The sequence below is a fragment of the Lepisma saccharinum genome, chromosome 10 (genome assembly GCF_977018435.1).
Source record: "Lepisma saccharinum chromosome 10, izLepSacc3.1, whole genome shotgun sequence".
Taxonomy (NCBI): Eukaryota; Metazoa; Arthropoda; class Insecta; order Zygentoma; family Lepismatidae; genus Lepisma; species Lepisma saccharinum.
Genome location: NC_139238.1, coordinates 68,489,986 through 68,511,390, shown reverse-complemented (window position 1 = coordinate 68,511,390; position 21,405 = coordinate 68,489,986). Strand labels below are relative to the sequence as shown.

Here is a 21,405-nt window from a genome sequence, read left to right as displayed (position 1 = left end):
ACCTATTACACGCTACAGACGTGGAGCACCCTCAGGCAGACTTCGATCGTGTTTCAGGGTTATTGCGAGCCAGGCCGTTAAACCGTGAACGTTTTCGCATTTCATACCACAACAGAGCCCTATCGAGAGAGGGGGAGGGTCATTTTCGTCTACTGTTACAAGGATGTGGCGCCTAGAATACGTACTATTCGTGCCTTCGCAACGAACCGTGAAGATCATGCCACTTGCACGTTAAAAATTCGACCCTGAAAAGGCAGAAAGCATTCCCAAATCCTCTGCTGAAAAGATCGACCTACGGCTGTTTGTGCTCGAAGGGCTATAAAAGTTATATGGTCTCTGGGAGATGTTTTAAACGGCGCACCGTGAGTCTGAACGCTTCTGCAAGAGACGCTTCGCTTGTCGGCAAGAAAGAAGCTTGTTCACAAGCCACTAGCACACACAATTATTGATTTCTAATCAGTTATCGCACGTTCTAATTACTCTATATCTGAGAAATTGAAGCATGGATTTATTTACTTTTAATATTTCAAGTCCACTTACACTCCCAGTCAGTGGCGTGGCCAAAGGGGCTGGGGGGTTGGCGAGGGTCATAACCCCCATCCATTTGGGCCATATTCCTTTATTATAAAAAAGTAATAATAATAAAAAAATTAAAAAGAACTCGAAGGCAGGAAATGATGGCAAAATTAGGACTATGGCGCTCGCAATTCAAGCTGGCGACTGATAAACAACAAATCAGCGATCAGTTGAATTATCTTCGACTGACATCGGAAATTTTCGAGTCACAAGGCACCGAAAGTTCCTGGCGGGACGAAACAAGTGATCATCGGATGCACAGCATGTTGCCAAACGTACTGTAAGACGGAGAGAGAGAGAGTTGACCAGCGCCGTTACTGGATAAAAGTTGTACAATAGTACACAAAGCTAGGAAAATTAGTACACAAAACACCCAAACACTGTACAAACAAGCTAATAAAAACAACTTACAAAGATAGACGTACGCTTGACAAAGTTGCTTCAGGAGAGCGATGTTAACCCTACAGCTTTTACTTCGCAACTGAGTTTGTTGACACTCGTCGAGGCCCCCCCCCCAAGATGATTGGTCAGCCGCCAGTTGGGTCAGCGATCAGTACAACTACTATATATATGTAGAATGACCACAAGGAAAAGGTATATAGAGTGACCACAAGGAAAATAACCTTCTGTTAAAATCCTTCGCGCACCTTCCCCTTCATCCGTTCAACTCTGGTATAAGCAGAGGCGAAGATATAGTACAAGCAATGCAAGCACTGCTTGCATAATTCGAATATCATTTAATGTACTTAATGTTCTAACCGTATTTAGTTTCCATCGCACTCGATTTCGCGAAAAAATGCGGCCGCAAACTCCCCCAGCAGCTCTGTAGCAAGCACCAGCCTCAATGCTTGCAGCCGTTCTGCGGGAAAATAAGGCCTCCGAAGGATTCACATGGCGAAGCGTGAAATTCTGGTGGAACCCGTCCACAAAGCTTCTACAAAAAGCTGTGCTTTCCGAGCTTGCGTGATTCCCGAAAATAGCCGAGTTCAACCGAAAGCAGAAGGATTCATCTATGGGTACGTTGCCAGCAAAAACTAGTAACGAATATTTGTCTTCATGAACACGTAAACAAGATCGCAAATATAATAATAATTGTTAGTCATAAAATAACTAAAAGAAGTTATTATCACTGTTTTAAATTCCATATATATATTATATTACAAATTATTTTAGATTTCGCGAAATGTAAAACGCGTAAAAAAAGTTGACATTGGGAGTTGGGGCAGTGGAATTTCTGCACCCCCGTGAAGTTTTCTCAGGGAGGGAGGGAAGATTGGACGGACCTTGGAAAGCGCGTGGGATAGTGTGAGTGTTTGTTGCTTCGTGTTTTGTGCTGTGAATTTATCGGAATGAACGCGTATTTAGGAACGGTTGATGTGAAGTGCGGGTGTATTATTGAGCAATTGAAAATTGCTTCGTTTAGCTCGAGAGAGATAAGTGTTAAAATGAAAATCGTGGAAGGGGGTCGACCAACACCAAGAGTTTGAAATTTATTGTGGTGAGTACATCGTCTATGCATGTGTTTCTTTGCTTTGAAATGAATTTTTTATTGTTTGTGTTTAACTTTTTATTTAGTGTTTAAGTTACTCCAATGCGGTTTTTAGGGTGCCCAAAAATACTAAATTACATCATGCAGCGTAAAATAAACAAATCATTCCCATTTTTTTAAATCTAAATCGGTTTGGTCACCGTTTGACCATATTAAATAATAATGAACAAATAAAGGTACTAATAAGTAAGTAAGAAATTCCGTCTCCCTTTAGTCGTATGCGGAAAGTTCGCATATGCAAAACGTTTAATATCATATGAATAACGTTACCTGGATTTTTTTTAAAAAGTAAATGTGACGTTCGCGGATCATATGGTTTATTTTTTTTTTCAGTACAGTCACTTGATTACGATATTTTGACAAATCCAGCGACTGGGTAAATGAGGCTATAAACCTTGAATGTTTCCCCTCGGCATGTCGTTGTACTACATGTTTTGTTGTACTGAAACATTGCTTGCCTCCTTCCTAAGACTACGCTTCGCTACTGGGTATAAGCAACCATGCTACACTTCCCCCCCCCCCCCACCTCGCGGGAGGACGATGCACAGCAGTCGCGGGTCTGCGCAGGCTCCTTTGCCTCAGGTTCCAACTATTTAATAATATGTACACGCAACACACCCCATCTTTCGAAAATCCTGGGCACGTCACTGGCCACAGCTACAACTTACAACACTGAAGTAAAAATCATCTTCAGAAATTACTAAACAAGGAGGACATTATTTCGGAAAACTTATCTTTAAACCTCGTTTGATTTCAGCACACTTCATACTGTTAACCTCTGAATATTCTTGAATTCATAGTAATCAGTGGCCCCTTAAAAAAGGCCAATCCGGACTGTTGAAAGCTGGATCCGAACCAGTAATGATGATTTCAGGGTGTGATCCGGGGAGGAATCCTTTCTGGAAATTACCCCCCCCCCCCAAATGCAGTAACCTGGAAGAGAATTCGGAAAATACAAATTTGGCAACAATGTTCACTTTGGCTATTTTCATTTGCTTTAATTTAGCGTAGAACGTACTTTTTCTGGCTGTTACGTAGTAATAAGCACCGATTCAGTCTCTCTATAATTAAAAGTAAAAATAATGAACGAATTTAAATTATCGTCAGTTTTGATAACTGCTAAATTAAGAAATCGGATGGATCAGAATACGCTTGTGTGAAGGTGTCAACTGGAAAGGGGGGGGGGGGGCGAGAAACCCACAGAAAGTTTCATTGATGGTGTCTGTCATCCGTAGAAAGCCTACACGGCTTGGTTGCAAGCAAAAATATTATTTTACTGATTCTCACAAACACATTCTTAAAATGATAATTAATTCGATGTAAGGAGCAATTTTAAAATATTAGTGCTGTTTTATTAGTATAATAATTTGTGTCTATAAAATCCCGCCCGAAGAAAGCTTATTCAACACTGCGACTCGGTAAAATGTGGGTCCACTGGGGTAGCTGTACATTCAGTGCCCAAGAGGGGGTTGGTGAGGGTTATGACCCCCCTTTGGTCCAGTATTCATAAAAAAAAGAATGCCAAAGGTAGAAAAATATGACAGAATTAGGGCTGACTATTAACAAAAATATACGTAACCCCTCCTGGGCACGCCACTGTGTAAATTCAATATACAGCATTTGTATATAACTAGTTACTTTTAACGTAGTTACAAGTAACAGTTACCTTTTCTGACTAACGCTAACTGTAACAAGCTACTTTTAGAAGTAAGTAGTTGTAGCTAGCTACTTATAAAGTAAGTAGCTATAACTAATGGTGGTTACTTTTTTTCACGTATCATTCTATGATACTTGAATCGTTTACTTGACAATTTGCAATGCGAGGGAAGAGCCAAATTTGACAACACTGCTTCCAACTATGTGTCTTCTCTGGATGCTAAGGTGAAATGATTTTCGTGGAATTCCCTACAGCAAGGAAGCTAGGCATCGGTGCATGCTACATTCAGAACATCCACGCTTTATTGCAATTCTAATTGCGCGTGAAGACTTCGGTGTTTTTGGTGTATTCCTGCATTCATTTGGAACGTGGTAGTGGGGCTAGGAAGGAATCATTTCTGTAGATGAATTGGATCATGTTGAGCTTTGGATGGAAGAGAGAGAAACAGTACACTTGCACAGTGGATTTCATGCCACCACATGTAAAGTACCGTGGCCAACATACGAACGAATTTTCGAATTAAAAATCATTCAAGCAAATTTGACTCCTTGTTCAATCAATTTAAGCCTCTATCACACGGAACTGGAATGCTAGTAGGAGTGCCCTAGTTGGCGCTGAACTAACTTTCTAGGTAGCAATCATGGCCGCCTGGCTGACTGCTTTGGAGGAATAGGACATGTTCTAATTGCTACTTGCTTTCCTCGACTGGATTCTGTGGAACAGCCAATCAGAGCAACGTTTCGCCATGTGAAGATAATCTGTGAGTGTGCAAAGGAGCGTTTTTGTCTGTGGCGTACATCATCTATGCTGAGTGCACGGTGTGTACATTTGAAACAACTAAAATATTATTCCATACGTGTACAGTAAACGTTGTAAAGTATGTATTTAAGCAGCGCCATTGTTTTGTACCTAATAACGTTTTATACGAAACGTTATTCCTCTCCGTTGAATAGTTATGGGCTTTTAAAAATGTGAAGTGATACATTGTTTACATCTCATGCGGCCGCCATTACAACTTTCCTCGTATGGGAACAAAAGTCTATCAGCAAGTACACTGATAAGTATCGTGTGAGGCGAAAACTAGCAAATTGGTAGCCAGTCCAGCGCCAACTAGGGCATACCTACTGGAAATCCAGTTCCTTGTGATGCGGGCTTTACTTGTGGATGGCCGTTTTAGTTCCATATGAATGAATACTTGTGTGCTCGAAACATAAATAAAACACATGTAAGTTTGGAATTTACATTGTTAAGTCCACTTTATGCACAGAAAGTGTGATCCGGACTATGCCTGCAGTTTAAGCGCCTCTACCGGGTATTGCACCCAGGGCTCCTTGATTATAAGGCAACGACGTTACCATCGGGAAAGCAACACATGTTAGTCCTCATATATTTATTTCATTACAATTAATGACCATTGATTGTGCGGTAATTTTTTGACTAGAAAATTTCCAGTGGGAACAAGTAACTGTACCAGTAACTGTGAGTTAATTTTAGAAAGTAACTTTCCAAATGCTTACTAGAGACGTCAGCGAAAGTTACAATTTCAAATTTTCGGTCCCATTAGAAGAAACCCTGCTTCAGTTCCAAATTCATGTCCTCCTCCGTGGCCGTGCGGTCTGCACTGTGCTTTGGGCTCCGACTGCGGGACGGCATGGGTTCGAGTCCGCCTAGGTTCAGTCTCTGGTTTTTCGGCCTGTGTATAGGACCGGTGGCAACCCACCATCGTGAGGAAATTGGGGAGCTACGAGTGAGTAGTGTAACTCGGTCTCGGAAATCTCCTATAACGGCTGACGGTTCGACGTGTTGACCCCATGTCACCCCATTACCGGTTGAAGATCTCCTCCACACTTCTAATAGGTAGGATTGTTGGAGGGAGACTGGCCCTTACGGGATGTAGAGCCACGGGATGTTGTTATTATTCATATGCAATGCTAGCAATTCAATTTTCACGTTGTGGACTAATGGTGACTGAAATAAATTGATGATAATCACAAATACATGGAGAAGACAATACAAACCAAACGCACAGGGTCTCCCTCATGGCATAGTGATAACGTCGTTGTCTTGTATGGGGGTCTCAGGTTCTATACCCAGAGGAGGTACGTAGTGTTGTACATAAAGTGGGTTTAAAATAAATGCAAACACTCGCATGGAGGATTATGTTGGCTGTAGATTAAGCTGCCAGGGCCTCGTTTGCCAGCAAGATTGCAGCTAGCAAATTGTGCTATGTGGACGGACGGTGGCCTTACACTCTGCTCGCAGCTCAACAAAACCATTATTCGCCTTTCTTCAGCACCACTGAAAGGCAATGAGATTTTTACAACACAATGGAGTTTGCTTAAAGTCCACTTTATGCACAGAAAGGCTAATCGTGGGTGGGATCCGAACCACTATGTGCCTCCACTGGGCCATGGAACCCGGAACCCTTTGATCACAAGGCAACGACGTTACCACTACGCCATCTGGGAGGGCGTTATCACCCAGAAGTAAGTAGTGTTCGTGACTGAACATATGTATTGATATGCAGAGAAGTAATCAATCATTCATTGTGTTTATTGATAAACTTTCGACTACACATTTTTAAAATTACGATTCTTAAAATTAACCTTGTTGAAATTATTTATCGGGCACGGCTATCTGTACGAAATAATGGTGTTACTTTTCATTTTGAAAATAGTCATACTCATTCAATATGGAGTCATTGAAATGATATGTATGCAACCCATGTTCCGGACAGCAACTAACTCTAGACAAAGCAAAATCAACATATCGTGCCAGACCGGTTGAGTGTTTATTTTCAGTCTCTGAAAAGGACTATCCTAATCTTGTGATAATGTAAACAAAACGTTCTTTCTACGCCCTTTCCCCTAACCTTGCTATGCAGATAGAAAAAAAGATCTGGAAGTAATACAAGCACCCCACTCTAATCTTCATGACTGATAAGCTATCGCATTTGCAATGTGAGCAGATCCCATCCTATCACGTGACTTTAGAAAGCTCGGATTCACATGGGAAAAGCTTGTGTGTTACAAGTAAGCCAATTTTACGCAACGCAACCTTCTATGCTGTACAGCTAGACCCGAACCTCACAAGCAAGTGATCTCTATCTTCTTAAAATAATTTCACAAATAATTACTATTTAGGCCTACTTGACCCTGAATTTACAAGGTTTAGTACTTTTTTTTTTACACTACATCGAGGTTACTTTCATTTTGTGATTGCCAAAGACCAGCATGACGAAAATCAATGTACAAGATGATGTAATACGTTATAGGTCAACGACAGGCACGTATCTAGAAATATGTTTGGGTGGGGAGGTCCGAACCAAGTGTCTCAGGAATAATAATGTTTAAATTATAATGGTATTAAATTAAATCAATACGAATTAAAATATATATAAATTAAACTTTTATTATTGCACACAAATAGCAGAATTAACAGCATGTATTCATTATCTAGTTTAGGGTGTAGTTAACATCTGCATACTTTAAAAAAAATTGCCCTGGCAAAAAGAATAATCTGAAATAGATGAAGAAATGAATATTTCTTGAATAACGGAAAGAACGTTAGATTCAGTTGGCGAACAGTAAAGATCCTGATTAATATTTCATGTACATTATCATAAATACTAGTGTGATAGCATAAATCTTTGGTACTGTCCTTCAAAGCCGTATGATGTGATCCCAACATAATCCTTACCTTCCAATAAGTTTAGAGAGAATTAATAACCATTGATTATACAAAAAATGCTAAACAAAGTAATTTTCATTATTTAATTTTATTATTTGTTAAGTCTTTCGGGGGGAGTCCGGACACCCTGGATCCCCCTTAAATACGTCCTTGTTCAATGACAATTGGAATTTTACATTGTGGTTATTATTGTTCAAGTCAAGGAAGTCCCCACAGCTGATCTTCACTACTCCTCTCAACAAATAGACAGGTAAAAAAAATAAAGTGCTCCCCTCCCCTGTGCTTAGCACCACGCCATGAAGGCGTATATGGGGTGTGGGGGTAACGCGCCACTTTCTTGATCCGGTCGTGAGTAGGAGTGATGTGATCAGCATCACGCCCCTGACCGCCTTTACCCACCAGGATTTCCCCCAGGTACCCATGTCATTCGACGCTGGGTGGGCGCCGGAGCCGCTTCCAACGTTAGAAAAGACAAAGATTTGAACCGGCCGGGGATCAAACCCGGGACCTTGGGCATGGAAGTCAGACGCGTTACCGACTGATCCACCGCGGCCACCATCAAATAGACAGGGGGGATATAACTGGGGGGGGGGGGGCTAGGTTTGTCGTTTGCTACACTTCTGTGTTTCGGGCGTCCCCTTGCCCTCTTTAAAACTTCCGGTTCGAAAGGGAATTCTCCACTGGCCGCCACTGCCCTTTCGACGTGGGTGTCCTCTTTCAAGAACCAAGAACTGGCAACATCGAAGGGACATATGGTGGCCACACACCTCTTGAGCAGTCTGTCGTCAACTGCTTCCCTGGCGTTGTTTGTGTTTCAACTTTCAATTCCCGGACTGCGTAGGATAAGGTAAATGAGCACCAGTGATGAATTCAGTCAGTAACCTGGCAGAGAATTCGAACAATAGATTTGGCAACAACTATGTTCACTTGAATTTAACGTATAACGTACTTTTTCTGTTCTTTTTTTCGTAGTGATAAGCATTGGTTCAGTCCTCTTTATAATTAAAAGTCAAAATACCAGTAATTAACGCATTTAAACTATCGCCCGTTTTGATAACTGCTAAATTAAGAAATAGGATGAATCAAGATACGCTTTAAGATTGTGTGAAGGTGCTAACTGATGGGGACGAGGAACCCACAGAACTTTCATTGAAGTCATCCACAGATATGCTGTAGAAAGAAAGCCTAGACGTCTTAATTTGCTGTAAATGCAAATTATTGCATGCTACAATATTATTTCATTGATTCTTATAATCTCATTCTTAAAATGATAGTTCATTACCTAATTACAAATTAAGGAGCAATTGAAAAAAATAGTATTGTTTTATTGGCATTATAATTTGATGCCTATGGCATCCCCCCTGAAGTTTGATATCTCCCCCGGATGAAAGAGGGTGGATTCAACACTGATGAACATAGTGATGGATTGTTAGTACTTATACATTCCACTCTACGTGCAGCAGCTCTCCCAGGAACCTTGTAATGTGAGATATCTATACACTATTAAATATCATGGCTCAGCAGATACCGATACTAGTGGTATCAATATCGGTTTCATTTATTGATACCGTCGATACTTTATCGGCGTTTTGGTCTTTCGCAGAGTCCACTAAAATGATGCACGGCACTTTTACGGTTTCATCCTGAAAATCATGCAAATTTCAAAGTTTCCATTTATTTTGGACTAATTGTTATTTTGTGATTCCATAACACGTATTTTAATATTCTCATGTAATTCTTGAATATTCTGAAGCAAACCTCTGCTAAACTGAAGCTTATAATTAGAGTGGAGTACTCGCCCACTAATATTAATCAATCTTTGAACAACTTTTAATCGTTACACTTTTCGGTTGTCTGTGTGCAGGCCCGTAGCAAGGAAAGGCTAGGGAGGCTGAAGCCTAAGGCGCCATTCAAAGCTTTTTTTAGTCGGGTTTCATAAATATTTTGTCAATTTTACTTAGAATAATGTGTAATACATTCTTTATAACGATTTTTCGAGCAGAGTTGAATAATTTTAAATTTACATCTTTTTTCTACAGAGAACATACTGCACACAGTATTGTTTATTTTAATTATTATTCTTAACTTTTCTTTTACTTGCAGGCTTATATTCTGGTAAAACACTGCTGAAATTTTCTGTTATAGCAATACACTTCAGACACTAAGAAAAAACTGAAATATTCATAAATGTGTTACACTTTTCTTAATCAGAAATGCGAACTACGAATCTTTAAATGTAACCTATATTATTTTTTAACGAGTCTTTTCCTTGTTTCCTCATTTAAAAATTTGTAGGATGTAAATATTACAAACCATGACATGAAGAAGAAAATATCAAAGAAAGCAGATAAATAAAAATGTCGGTGCTTGGTTGTTGGGGGGGGAGGGCAGGGCACCAAACCACAATCCTCCCTAGGACGCCAGGGAGCAGTCGGTGTGATTCGGTACGAGTATCGGCATCGGTATGTGTATCGGTTCAGCCCTATTAAATATTACATGAAAAAATCAGTATTGATTCAATCCACGTTTGCTCGTGGTTGTACAGTCAACGGCAAAAGTAGCAGTCGGCGAATTGTCCATCATTCAGGCTACTTTCCACATTGAAATTGAAATATAGCCGCCAACAAGCAGAGGTCAACAACATCTGTTCGCAACAACAGAATGCCACTGCTTAAAACAACACAGGATGAAGAAGAATAAGGAACGAAAATAGAGATGGGGAATCTGCTTACTATTAATATATTTGACGTTGACTGTACAATTACGCTTTGTGAATATGTTAAATCAATCTAACCAAACAATAGAAAAGAGCTTGTTCTCGCTGCAAAATCCGAAGAGAAGTAAAAGTTTTGAGATTAAAAAGAATCTACGAATCACAATGCACCAAGGTAAATGGTTCGTGAAGGCGCTTTGTAGCGAAAAACTATCGAGCAAGATGGGTGTGTTCGGTTTTGTTTCCTGTGAAAGTGGTCAACCTTTGCCTGTAACTCGGGAGTTATGGTAAGAGGGCGAGGAGCCGGTTACGTTCCAGTTACATTGTAATCTTTCAGATAAACAGCGCAACCTGTCAGAAAATATTTATCAGTAAGAACATGCCCAAGAATCGTTGGGAGTGGGGCAGCGTCGACGCGAACAAAGGCATTGTTTTATTTGCCCTTGCATGAATTCAAGACAATGAACACTAAAAGTTTCAACTGTTGCATGGTTATGGTTCGGAAACAATGGCTGAAGTAAAGTGCATAAAGGTGTTCGTTAAAAGTAAGCACTCTTGCTGCCGCGGTGCTTTCTTCTTTTTCTTTAAGATTGCTGTTGCATCGGTTTATTACTTCTTGGCTAGTAACGCGTGCTTTTAGCTGGCGTACCGGAATTTCCGTGTAAGAACAAGCCATTGCTTGAACAGCTTCTACACTCTGTGCTGGAGTGGCGAAGTAACTGAGATTTCCCTCTCAAGAGACCCGATTTGAATTCATTTTTGTTATTTAGCGTCGCTTTCTTCCACTTCTGGCTAATTGCTAGGATGATTGAAATACAATTTTTGGGCGTCTCAACACTTGGGTCATTTGATCTCGATCACATTATAAGGGGACCAGCCCCCTGCTGTAACTAAAATCAACACTTGTCTCTTAGGACTAACTCATTCAGTAGCGTGTCCAAGGGGGGGTTGGGGAGGGTTGGTGGGGTGTTATGGCCCAGTATTCCTAAAAAAAAAAAAAAAAACGTCAAAGGTAGGAAAATATGGCAAAATCAGAGCTGACTACCAGAAAAAGTGTAGGTAACCCCTCCCTTTCGAAAATCCTGGGGACGTCACTGAACTAATTACCCATGTTAAAAGCTCAGTACATATTAGGGATGTCCAAATCTGTATTTTTTACAATCCGGATAGTAAAACCGGAGGATCCGGATTTCAAGTCTCCCGAATCTGTTTGCCGCCAAGTCAATTTCCATACTAGGAAAAAGAGTAGTAGTTAGGCAACTGAAAAGCAATGAGATTTGTGACAGCATTGTGAAGCTACGGCTACGGATGTGCGATATTTTGATATATCAATATCTAGTCGATGTTTTTAAAATATCGTTTTCGTAAAAATATCGATAATATCAACGTCAATATCGATATGTCAATATTCGATATCGCCGTTCTTAAGTTTGTCGGTATTAAAATACATGTTGGTCTCTCCATGCATTCCGCTGCGCTTGACGGAACTTACCAACAGCAAACAAAACAGTACACGATTTACATTCGCCCCTGTTCGGTTTCACCATCACCTCATGATCCTGTAGATCCTAAGTTCTCCATGATCACATTCATCAGGGAGTAGAAGCGACATGGGAATAATTTTCCCTGCCAAGCTTTGATAAGAAAAAAACACGTTCGATACGTGGCAGTGTGAAACTTCTCCTCAGAAATTTAAGAGAAAGTCACCTATTGGTCGCGTATCACTATGTGCCACACAATTTGAGAGATTATTTTATTCTACCACTTGAAAGTAACAAATTCTTATCTTGCATTCACATCATAAATAATAATACAAAAATTGAAACTCGCACCTGTATTGTATTGAAATTTACGATGAATAATGCTACGATAGTGACACCTATATTCTATCGCCTTTTTATTTGTATTTCCCTTTGTCAACTAAGTTCCCGACAGCTATACCTAAGGCTACTTGGTGTGAAAGAATGCCGTAGGCGCCAAAAAATCATATTTACGGAACTGTGGCCATGAGGTAGTGCATATCTTAAAGAACTGTGATACTAACAAACAAATTAAACAAAGTTGAATTAGAAAGTCACCAGGAAAGCTGTTATTGATGCGCATGGCATTAATGAAAAACAAAATAAGAGTAGTAGCGGCTTAGGAGCTGTAGGATTCGAATCATTCTAAAATTCGTAAATACGTCACTGGAACAGAGATTTTCTCGTAGAGTGAGACTGATCTGCGATGTATTCACTACTGTTCATTAATCGAGATGAGAGCCGGTCCAGACCTGTGAGACAAGACCAAGAATGAGGCAGGCCTCTGTAAAGTCGAGACGTGACCGTGACTTCGGTATGACATTTTAAAATTTTGCCTCAACCAAATTTACTTTACAATGCTATCTTCAGCTATATCAAACGGATGTCGACCAGAGTAGCTATAGATAAGTCTATATTTTGTTTACAGAACTTACCTGAATCCATAGGGACAATTTAAAGCTATGTTGTTTGGATGCACATACGAATATTCAGGGTACAGTGGGGTATTTAAAGGTTCATAGACAGTGGCTAAGCCAGAATAATGAGTGGAGAGGCAGCTTCGTAAAAATACTCAAAGACACCACAGATGTTTTGATGCCTGCTGCGAAGAAACTGACGCACACACATACTGAGATGGTTTCGCCACACACACAATGTCCATGCATTGCAACAGAGGAGTCGAGTGGTAAAAAAAAGTCCCGATTTCACGATCTGATAGGTTTTAGGGGACAGTTGCTCCCCATTTTTTGCCCTCGCAAAAGTAAACTTTCCTTGCCATCCCCTCTAACCCCCCCCCCCCCCAACATTTTGGGACGCAATCGTCAACCCCTGCCCTACACCCGCGAGGTTCTATCTATACTATAAAAATATGATTAGCCCCCACCCAACCCAGGAAAGAATTTCTGGATACCTGGTCTTTCCAACGATAAAATGGGGATGTTAAAAAAACACAAAATCATAACCAGGATTCATATTTCTCTTGAAACTGCACCTAAGGAACCTGTAACAATACACACTCATTTGAGCTGCTCCCCCAAGTGAAGTAGCTTGTTTTGTTTGTCCACAACTCTTCACTCGCGGAAAGGCTAAACTTTTAGTCCAAGCAGCGACGTCATGGCATCTAACGTAAACAGCTACCTTTGGCCCAGTGTTCCTAAAAAAAACCTCCCCATTTTCGAAATTCCTGGGCACGTCACTGCCCTTGCCATAGCTATGCACTTCGGAATGGATTGGTCCGGCAAAACATGTTCTCGAGGGCGCATGCTACAACAGATTACAATGTCAGCTTTACTGCAATTGTTGCAATCATTTTGATCCGATTTCGAGACTTTTTGATTCTGAACATTTCCACAATGCTTTTCCTCATTTTCACCATTGCAGCGGCAGATGAAATGTTGACGCCGAATTGGAAATCACTCTACTTCCAGTGACATGCTCTCAAGCTTCTGAATAAAGAAGAAATACGACGAAGTACATGGTGCACACATGCAGGCAAAGGATACTAAAATGCTGACAAGTGATACTGCACCTAAGTACGTACTTCTCCTGAAAGCTTGCACTGGTCAAAGTTCAGCACAACACGGATTGAGGTATAAATATTGAGTGAGGTCTCATAATAGAAGCTTTTACCTTGTATATTTGTTATCTACACCTTGAGATCGATTCATACAACATGATACGGGGTTCCTAGTATATTTCTCTAAAATACCATATGCACCCTTAAGAGTTAAACAACGCACATAATTGAAATATTCCTGTTTGTACTGTATACCTCTTAAGGATGCATATGCCTAGAGAGCAAACTGTGTCCGAAAAGAAAGTTGTGGATTACATTTATGTTCGTTATGAAAACATTTTTTACACTGATTCATGCGAATCTTAGAAGCAAGACTTACCCCGTTCGCAGTTTTCATCCTGTTCACGGCGAACTTCAGCATCATGCAGAACTGGTCCACTGTTAAAAGACTCATAGCACGCGACCTGGAAAAGAAGAAACAAATGTTAGCAACCACTAACAACTTATTTTATGCAAAGTAATCATTAAAATGCAGTGTCAAAACTTTAATAACAAAACAGGAAAAAGTCTGTTCTGCTGTGTTGAAAGGCAATCCCCACGCTCCAGAGAGAGAGACAGCAGCTTGAAGATGGGTTTATTCAGAAGTTTCCATCTGGGCACGTAACTTAGTGTTTTGGGAAGGTAAAAGTAGACGTTTTGTGTGTGTGTGTGGCGGGAGAGGGGTGTAAGCAGGCCCTTAGCCAGGAATTCTTTGTAAGGGGGGGGGGGCGAAGTCAAGCCTAGAAGGGGCAAATTTTTAATATATTGTGTCGCATTGGCAGATATATCTGGGTACACAGAGGCACTTGCCCCCTCCCCGAAAAGATATAAGTAACAGAAAAGAGATGATATCTTGAAACTACAAAAAAAATCAAAAAAATCAAAAAAAAAATCAAGCAACACCAAATAGCAATAGTTCGATAATGACCTTTCTAGATTGCCAAAGAATATAAAGTTTAACATAAATAGGCTAATAAGGGATGTATCTAATTGACATTTACAGGTCGACAATGTTAAAAGACGATCAATATGTACCAACAGCTTTGGGCCTCTCTGCAGAACTGATTAAGGGAGCCCTTTATAAATCATGCCTCATAATGATTCCCTCTAGTTTCCAGTATGCAAGATTTTTACACACAAAGAAATCTAACGAGATTCCAACAACAGCATTTTTTTGTGTTATGCAAGAAAAATCTAATTAATTAAATAATAATGGTTACATACTATCTACACTTTGATGAATTGTGTAAAAATTTGTAATACATTTTTTTGTACTTGCTGGATCCCTTAGTCCACCACGGACTCCATTTCCTTCAAAGGGGAGACTCTTGCATCACCACAGACAATGTTAGCCTACTGGTTACGTTAACCATTTTGCAAAATAATGTGTGAATTGTATTATATTTTAGTTGAAATACGTGTTTTGACACCTGACAAACAAATAGGAATCCCTTGATTGATCAATAACTTCTTGGATTAGTGTCATCATTAATATTTCAAGAAAAGTTTCATAGAAAGAAATTGTTTTAATAGGGTGCAAAAAATTTTACGGGGCGCCATGGCATTCTCTCTAACATTTTTTTCATACAGATCGTTTGGCTCCCAGGGCCGACTCCCGCCGCCCCATAGCTACGGCTCTGAACTTTGACTATAGGAGACAATGCGAGCGAAGCGAGCAAGAAAATTTTACGAAATGTATTTTTATTTGTATAAAATTTGAAATCGAGGGAGGGGGGGAATATGCCCCTGTGCTCCTTGCAAGTGCCCTTGGCCGTCTGGAAGAAAAATGCAAGGAACAAGTAAAAACTAATTCCATCATGAGTATCCAATTGTCCTGCTAGTCTTAGATTCTCCTAGTCGTGTTTTTTACTTCATTCTTTGCTTCCTCTAGAATGGACTTCCGTCCAAGGTCGGCGGGGGGGGACAATGCCCCCTGCCCCCCTGTAGTTGCGGCACTGTTTATGAGTGTCTCACGTCATCACTCATTGTTGCGATTAGCTAAAAGTGGCAGAAAAGCAACGCTCAGTAACAAAAATCAAATATCCAGTCACTCTCTCTACCACATGAATCACTATTACCAAAAGGTAGACTTGGAAAACAAAAATGTAAGCAATTCCAAGTTCATAGCAACACATCCAAGAAAAACATCCGAACACATTAGGCACCTTTAATGCAAGACTACTCAAAATGTCACAACTGTTCTAGATACTGAAAATTGCGAAATCATTTCCCGAAGTCTGAATCTGGGAGGAAATTTCCCCCCCCCCCCCCAATCCTGATACATTATACGGAATCCCATACACCCCAATAAATCACAAAATCAGTAAGTGTTTTTGTTATGTTGCTAGAGTAACAATGATATAATTGTAAAGATTAGTGAGAATTCCAGGTAGGAATGTGTTCTGTATTTTTCACAGGGGGATGGGGCAAAGCAGGATCTCAGGGGGGCAGTTGCATCTCCTGCACCCCCTCTAGCTACGGGCCTGGGTGTAAGTCAGTAACCTGAGGCATTTCACAAACTAAGTGAGATCGTTGGACTTTTACGACTTGGGAGTCTGTAACTGCGGTGTGCGAAGAATCGGCAACGCAGAATTGAATTTTTACGCTGTAGTGAATTTACATGGTTTCACATAAAATAATATTTTCACTTAGTGTTTCATTCCATAATTAAACGAACAGTTCACATTAAGTGTTTTTGATTGAACACGACTTTATGTAGTTCCTTGTTTAGAATATGATTTCTGTAATTTTTGATACTTTTAAGTATCACAAAGCAACCCACAGGGGTAGACAAAACTAAAATTAATTCAGGCGCCAACCTTTTTTTTAAATTCAAATTCGGGCTAAGAAAGCCACGAATCCAACAAAGTAGCTATAAAGCTATATATTTTGAAATATGATCTTAAAACATTTATTTATTAATACAAGATTGCATTAAAAGTAATTAATTATTGCACCGGAGTAGCCTTCCTAAAGAAGGCTCAACTGATAAGAGCATGAATTAACCTAACTATACAATATATTCTAACAAATGGCCGTCTTTACCATATTGGTTTATAACCGGTTACAAATGTCAGTAAATTACAAAATAGTTGAAGTGGTTTTATTAGGTGTAATTTTTGGTTTAGTTTTAGATATTAACATAAATCAATTAAGTTTCATACCTATCTTGATCTTGTATTCTAAATTTATTATCATATATTGCCATTGATGGTCTCTGGAGAGAGACGGAGGGGGGGGGGGGCAAGGGAGAAAGTATGCAACACTTAACATACACAGACATTATTCCTTGTTCTTTTAGTCCCGATTAGCCTTACTGTGCATAAAGTGGACTTCAAACACCAACTCCATCAATCAAACCCTTGTTCTTACCCTTATTGAGGTATATTTTAAGTCAACTACTGTATCTTAGTTGTTACAACAAAAACTCGCCAAATGGAATTTTTTGACGGGAGAGGAATAAATCCCCACGGGACCCCAGAACACAGTCTATGTTAGGGAAAAGTGTCACGACCTTCAGCCAAGGGTAAATTGCATCAAGGGAAAACGTGACGCCCGAGAACACTTTATCGGAAGAGAGAACTGGAATGCTGGTCGACACTCTTAGCACGCAACTGTGAATCTTTGCCCAGTGAGTCACTCAAGTTTCTCAGTAACATTCACGTGTTGTGTTTCTAAAGGCAGCTGTTCTTTCGTGGGTGAGGTTCTAGAACCTGCGTGAAGGAATTCAGAAATTAACACGACTAGACAATAACACGCGGTTGGCCCCTTAGCTTCGACTCAGATAACAGGTCATTACAATAAACCATATTCCAGCACGTGGGTTGGCTTGGAAGTTAGGGGAATGCAACTGTGTTTTGTTGATTTTGAAGAGGTGAGCGGATTTTCGATTTGAAGGGCGTCCGGCGGAGGATTTTGGGGCGCCCCACTAAGACGACTAAAAGGCTATCACTCACTCACAGTGACATGTCTGTTGTGCGTGACGTTGCGTATGTAAATATAGGAATGCTGTACAGTTTATAAGACCTTTGAAAAAGGAAACATGTTTATACTAACGGATTGTGTTTTGTCTTATATCCATGGAGTTCGTTGTAAAATGTTGAGTGGCAATTTGGTGTTAAATAAATAAGGTTGGATTATGCGGTGCTATCTTTTAAAATCAACTCCACACCTTCAGTGCAATTTGCGTGTTTCATTACAGTAGCGGCTTCTGCACGTTCGCACGTGAACACCCAAATAAACCTGCAATGTAATTAATTTTTATTATACTTATTCACTGGAACACACTCCTTCAAAACATCAAACGTTCCGACGGCCCATCGGCTTCGCTTTACCAGCGCCTGCCGCAGAGACAAGTTCGCTTCGCACAAGGCGCCGTATGCTCGTTTGCCGCTGTTTGCAGCACGCAAGAAGAGAGAAGAGATTGGCGCCTGTAGCTTGCAGTATTATAGGCTTCACGCACACTGCTTGTGCTGTGTTCACGATGCAGTGTTGCAATCCCATTCCATCGAGATCGTGTGGCGAAGTAGAGGTAGCCCACACATGATCGTAAAAAAAACACATCAAACGCAGGAAAAAAAAAATGGCAAGACCCAGACATTACGTGCATACACAACAGAAGTATTATTAAATGGCGACGAGGATGTGATTGGCCAGGATTTTCGTAATGTCTGTGTCTTGCCATCTTTTCCTGCGTTTGATGCTTTTTTTAAATGTTGGGCCTCCGGTTGAACATGTCTTATATTTTAGTTTAATTATGTATAATTAATCAACAGGTTTGATTTGTTCATAGCCATCTGTCGGCAAAATGAAATTCGAGCGAGACAACGAAAGTTAGGGACAGGTTCTGAGTCACGGCAACGATCGTCAACAAGGTTCATTCTTTACGTTGCACCAGTACGAAAATAGACCTTATGAAATATCTGTTTCCAGTCGACGGATTGAACTGAAATTTGGACAACCGAAGCGGCACGTTATAAATGATATCTGGATTTAATTTCATGGAGATCAACAGAGTATCCACGACGTAAGGGCGAATTAGTTTGCAATAGGCGACTCATGGACCAACTACGGACCCCCAAGACACACGCCTTGACAGTATTGAAACACAATAGGCCCAGGGTGAATGTACTCTGCTGGAAGAGAAGCGACGGGCGTTTTAACGCCTTTCCAACTGAAATTTTCGAATCTGGTATAAAACTGCGGGATTCAAGTCTTCAACACATTTTGTCAGGATTTTTGTAGCGAGAGCACCTCTGCGCTAAACCTCCGTATACTTATTGTTTACGTGGACTTAAGTGGTTTTCTTGCGAACCGTCAGCGAGTGACTGACAGTGGTTGATTCGCGTGTGCTTGATTCTCTGAGATCATACGCAGGGAATTATTTTTCGAAACAAGGACAATCAAGAACCACGGCAGGCTAAGAGGATAAGAGGAGAGTGAGGGACCTCGGGTTCCCAGAATCCTTAACGCCGCCACTACCATCCGGCGCGACGCTAAAGTCAATCCAGCCAACGCCAAACACCGACGACGTACAATGCCATGGAAGCCAACCTACGACACCAACACCATCCGCCACGATGCTACAGCCCGAACATCCAACGGCCAACTCTAACGACGAAGAGACACCCGACGCCTGAGAGAGAGGATTCCAAGCCGACGTTTGAGAGATGCCCGCCAGAGGAAGCAATGGACCAGAAAGACGCCCGAAAAGAACTAGAGGACGCCCGACATGGGAAAACGACAAGTCGGGAGCGCTACCCGAGGAACGAAAGTGTCAAGTATGGTCGACGAACGCTCATCGCCGCGGTTGTTAAACTGAAGGGACATTTTTCGTCGCAATGGAACCAAATGTGATTAACCGTACTTAGGAAAGATGCACTACCCGACGACGTAGCAGAGTTTGGTACAGTATTCTTCTGTCGATTCACATCCACGTGCGAATGTATTGTTTTCTGTCATCGCCCTACCACAAAAGCTTAAACCATATTGATTCGCAGTATTACGACGTGACTCGGAATTCCAAACCTAACTTTCGTGTCTGTATTTTGAGTAATTTTTATATAATAGGTCGTTTCATGTTTACATTTTTTAATCTTTTTAAATGTCAGGATTTAATGATTCAGCTCCTTTATTGCGTTAAATTCCTTGTAACTTGTCAATGTGTGTTTCATTGTAATGTAATCAGGCGCCCCAGTTGTTTAAATAACTTATCGAAGGTTGACTGTTTAGTATGTTACTTGTGAGTAATGTATGTTAAATTGCCCAGGCCGCGCAAGTGAGGAGGTTTTCTCTATTGTAGAGTGGCAATGTAATGTTTGCTCGCGCCGATGGTTAATTGAAGTAGTCCAGCAGCTGGAGCCTAATTAAGTATTGCATCACGCAGCAGAGCTGTGATTGTTTTGAAAGAACGAGAGGGGCTTGTTGCAATTATCCTTTTCCGAGAAATTTGGTAAATTTCGTACTTGCGGTATAGATGCGTATGTTCTTGTGAACGAAGGTTCAATCAAGCCGACCTATTTTTCTGATGATTGTTTTTCGAGGGCTGGCACGTAATCATAGTAATGAGCACAGGAGCAGAAAATTAACGACCTAATTCAAGTTCATGTTAAACAAAAAAAAGAAAGAGTACGTTGATTAAATACGAGCCTTGTATGTGTACCTTCATGTTGATATTCCCCATTAGAATTAATGAGTGAGAGAATGAACGAATGAGTCAGGGGGACCTGTAAGGTGTTTGTTGTAAATGTATTGGAATCAAAATATTTACACATTTTTACCCTTTGTACGAGTTATCATTTGATGTTTACAGGAACCAGGTGTATCAGGTACAATGCTATTTGCTGTTTTTTTAGTGCCGACAGGTGTCAGGTAAAATGAAGGTGATATATTTCTAGGTATTTTATCCCCATTACCGTTCAAGACACGAACCCAACCTGCATCGTTTGCTATTGCATAATTGGCACTTCCTGCCATTTTGTGCGCTGGTACACTTCTATTTCGGTTATTCTACAACGCTTTTCTACCTATTACGTTAATCGCGACAATGAGGATGGATGACGAACTGATGAAATTGTGATGGGACAAACACTGATATATCCATGCCTCTTCAGGGCTCGAACCTTGGACCTCTGGCTTAATAGCTATTTATGCTGACCTCGGAGAGAGGCGGAAAAAGCGATTACCCCTCCCGAGGTCACAACCTAACCATAAATCGTCAATTAAGAGAAAAGGAAACATATTAAACAAAAAATGTAGCTGTCACATTATTAGACCTGGCATACAATTCAGAGGCCATCTTATTCTGCTTTCAAATACTTCCCTCTGGCTCTACAGCATTTACAACTCTGAAAGACTGTATTCAATGTAGCATTAGAGTCAAATGTAATATACTCAGAGTGCTAGGTGCTACTAACGACGGTACCAAGACCGTCAACAGAACAAGACATCGAGACGAGTCTTACTATCCGGTAATCTCGTTTCGTTCAAGAGTTATGTGAAGTTCTTTGTTTCTTCTTTCGTTTTTTTTTTCCAAAATCTCGACTGCTTTATTCAGATGTAACCTTGCTGAAATTCCCCACTTTCCATTAGTTTTGCATGTACGAAATACGAGGGTCACTATTTATATTTTGAGCCTTGGCAACA

The 21,405-nt window shown here is 40.6% G+C and overlaps 1 protein-coding gene across 8 annotated transcripts in view; it reads right to left on the bottom strand.

Annotated features, from left to right (window-relative positions):
* The window catches only part of Zmynd8 (Zinc finger MYND-type containing 8), a 215,154-nt gene that overhangs the window by 109,788 nt on the left and 83,961 nt on the right, over positions 1 to 21,405 (bottom strand). For all 8 annotated transcript variants that reach the window (XM_083129884.1, XM_083129887.1, XM_083129879.1 and 5 more), the window contains one exon: positions 14,102 to 14,186. In XM_083129884.1, coding sequence (XP_082986010.1) covers positions 14,102 to 14,186 — 85 coding nt within the window. The remainder of the gene's footprint in view (positions 1 to 14,101; positions 14,187 to 21,405) is intronic.